General features: G+C 38.4%; 1 protein-coding gene across 1 annotated transcript in view; it reads right to left on the reverse strand.

The window, feature by feature from the left end:
• Window positions 1-530: 530 nt before the first annotated feature.
• LOC105505750 (collagen alpha-4(VI) chain-like) overlaps window positions 531-2,649 on the reverse strand; it is an 88,752-nt gene continuing 86,633 nt past the window's right edge. The window contains exons 34-35 of the mRNA XM_011933684.1: window positions 1,600-1,696; window positions 531-956 (exon numbers count right to left, since the gene is read on the reverse strand). Of these exons, the coding sequence (XP_011789074.1) occupies window positions 671-956; window positions 1,600-1,696 (383 nt within the window). The 3' untranslated portion in view covers window positions 531-670. The remainder of the gene's footprint in view (window positions 957-1,599; window positions 1,697-2,649) is intronic.

Below are 2,649 nucleotides of genomic sequence, written 5' to 3' on the forward strand. Positions count from 1 at the left end.
AAGTAACTTGGTGGCTGAGTGCAGTGGCTCGTGCCAGTAATCCCAGCACTTTGGGAGGCTGAGGCGGGAGAATCACCTGAAGTGAGAAGTTCGAGACCAGCCTGGCCAACATGGTGAAACCCCATCTCTACTAAAAATACAAAACTTAGCCAGACTTAGCTGGGTTCTTGTAATCCCAGCTACTCAGGAGGCTGAGGCAGGAGAATTGCTTGAACCCGGGAGGCAGATGTTGCAATGAATCGAGATCATGCCACTGCACTCCGGCCTGGGTGACAGAGTGAGACTCCGCCTCAAAAAAAAAGGAACTTGGCATTTGCATTACTGCATGCTGTAATCCAAAATTGAAGCTACAGTTGTTTTAGATGTATCCAAAATGTAGAGCTTTTCTCCAGGTAGGTGCATTTCAAGGTCAGGAGTATCTTCACCACTTCTGCAATAACTCATTGCTTCTCTGCAAAGGTAGTGCAGACACTTCAGAGAGTGTGCCTTTATAATATGCCCTGAAATAATTTCCATCCAGCTCCAGTTTGACAGCAGGTGAAAGTTAGCCTTTGTTTGCCTTCTTAAGCTATTTTCTTTAGCTGCATACATGAACCTGTGGATTTGTAAGCAAAGTGAATAAAAAAAATTGCATGCTAACACAGTGGACAGGATGTTTTTAAAGAAAAAGTTAAAAATGAAAAAAATTAATCCAACTTAAGGGCCAAGAAGTAGTTTGGTTTTTACCATAGGTAGTGCCTGCATTTATTTCTTTTCCAGTTTCTTTTTGTTTTGCTAGTGTTTCTTGTTCGTTTTCTTCAATGTCATATTTGTTATTTTCATAATTTTCAAGCACTTCTTGCTGAGTTATAGATGTTGTCATGTCTTTTCTCTTCTCTTCTAGAAAAATGCCTGTTGCTTCAAATGCTTCCAAATCATCAGCCAAGCCAGACATACCAAACTGGTGCCTGGGCAACCTGTATAGAAACAATCCATGTCAAACTGCATGAAAAAATCTCAAGAACTAAGAGGCTCAACTCCCAATTGTTATTGCTGTGATTTGTAAGCCTTATGTGTGGGCATTTCCTGATGACGGTGTTATTGCATTAACTATTTTCTTAGCTTTGTAGACATGTTTGAAAAATCAGACTGATATGTTTAGCATTATTATTTTTACCTCTGGGATATGAAATTCAAGCTTGGGGTGATATGGTAGAATGGAAATTGGTAGAAATTGGTAGAATGCCAAGACCAGCCTTGGCAACATGGTGAAACTATCCCTGCAAAAGTACAAAACCCGCAGGGTGTGTTGGCATACGCCTGTAGTCTAAGTGACTTGAGAGGCTAAGGCAGGAGGATTACTTGAGCCTGGGAAGTCAAGGCTGCAGTGAGCTGAGGTTATGCCACTGCACTCCAGCCTAGGCAACAGAGCAAAACCCTGTCTGAAGAAAAGAGAAGAAAGACAATCCATATCAGAACTGTCAAACCCAGGAGCACCGCAGGCCCAGTGGTTTAGGTCAAGTTGAGGACTAGCATTGCATGTGACCTGTCTTTAGGGAGAAAGTCTCTTCTGCCTTGGGGCAGAAGTATGGACTAATCTCAACCCTGTCCTCAACCCACCTGTTAACAGGCGTGACTAATTGCAGCAGAGTGTCCCCACGGTGTAGGCCCCCACATTCTTCAGTGAGTTCTGGGGGTGGGTACTGGTTTGTCCCACCTAAAAGTAAAATTAAAAATCAAGTCAAATATAAAATAAAATTCTAAAATAAAACAAAATATTATTCATAAAGACATCAAGTTCAAAATATAAAACCAAATAAAATAAAGTATAAAATATAACAAATAAAACAAAATGTAATAAAACATAACAATATAAAAATAAAAGCAAATAAAACATTAATTTTTTTAATCCTGGAAGACATAAAATCAAAAAGACATAAAATATATTCACATAAAGCATAAAATAAATATAAATGTAAAAGCAAATAAAATAAAAACATAAAATGTATCCTATTATGTAAATAATGCAAAGTAAAATCTAACCTAAAAGAATAACAAAATACAAAGTACAATCTAACATAATACAAATAAAAAATAAAGTAAAATTAAATTAAAACAGATTAGAAAAGTGATTCCTTCAGGCTGCTTCTCCTTCAAAGAATCTCTAAGCCATCAGCCTTCTATTACCACTCCCTACATATATAAGAAATCTAAGGTTCAGAGACATTCATTGACTTTTCCAGGATCACATAGTTCACTAGTGGCAGAGCTAGGACTGGAACCAATTCACTGATCTTTGTACCTCTCAAATTGGAGAGGTACAAATGCTGTGTTAGTACTTCTAAGATGTCCATCAAACTCCTTTATTCTTGTAGTGATGAAGGCACAGATGTCCCTCAGGGCTCCCAATGGGCTATCACAACCACCTGTAAACTGAGAAACTAATGTCTCCCAGCAAGGAGGGCAAGGAGGCTTCACATGTTACAGCAAAGCACCCTGCACATAAGTTGAATTATGCACAGGAGGATGAAACCCAAGACACACTACTAACAATGTGACCAGGATAATACCCTCACCATCCCAATTCTAAATCTCCATTATCATGCTAAGGATACAGATTTGGCTGCCCACAAATTTAATTCATCTAGTTCTTTTTTTTTTTTTTTTTTT

Source organism: Colobus angolensis, unplaced genomic scaffold (genome assembly GCF_000951035.1).
Source record: "Colobus angolensis palliatus isolate OR3802 unplaced genomic scaffold, Cang.pa_1.0 Scaffold129, whole genome shotgun sequence".
NCBI classification, from domain to species: domain Eukaryota; kingdom Metazoa; phylum Chordata; class Mammalia; order Primates; family Cercopithecidae; genus Colobus; species Colobus angolensis.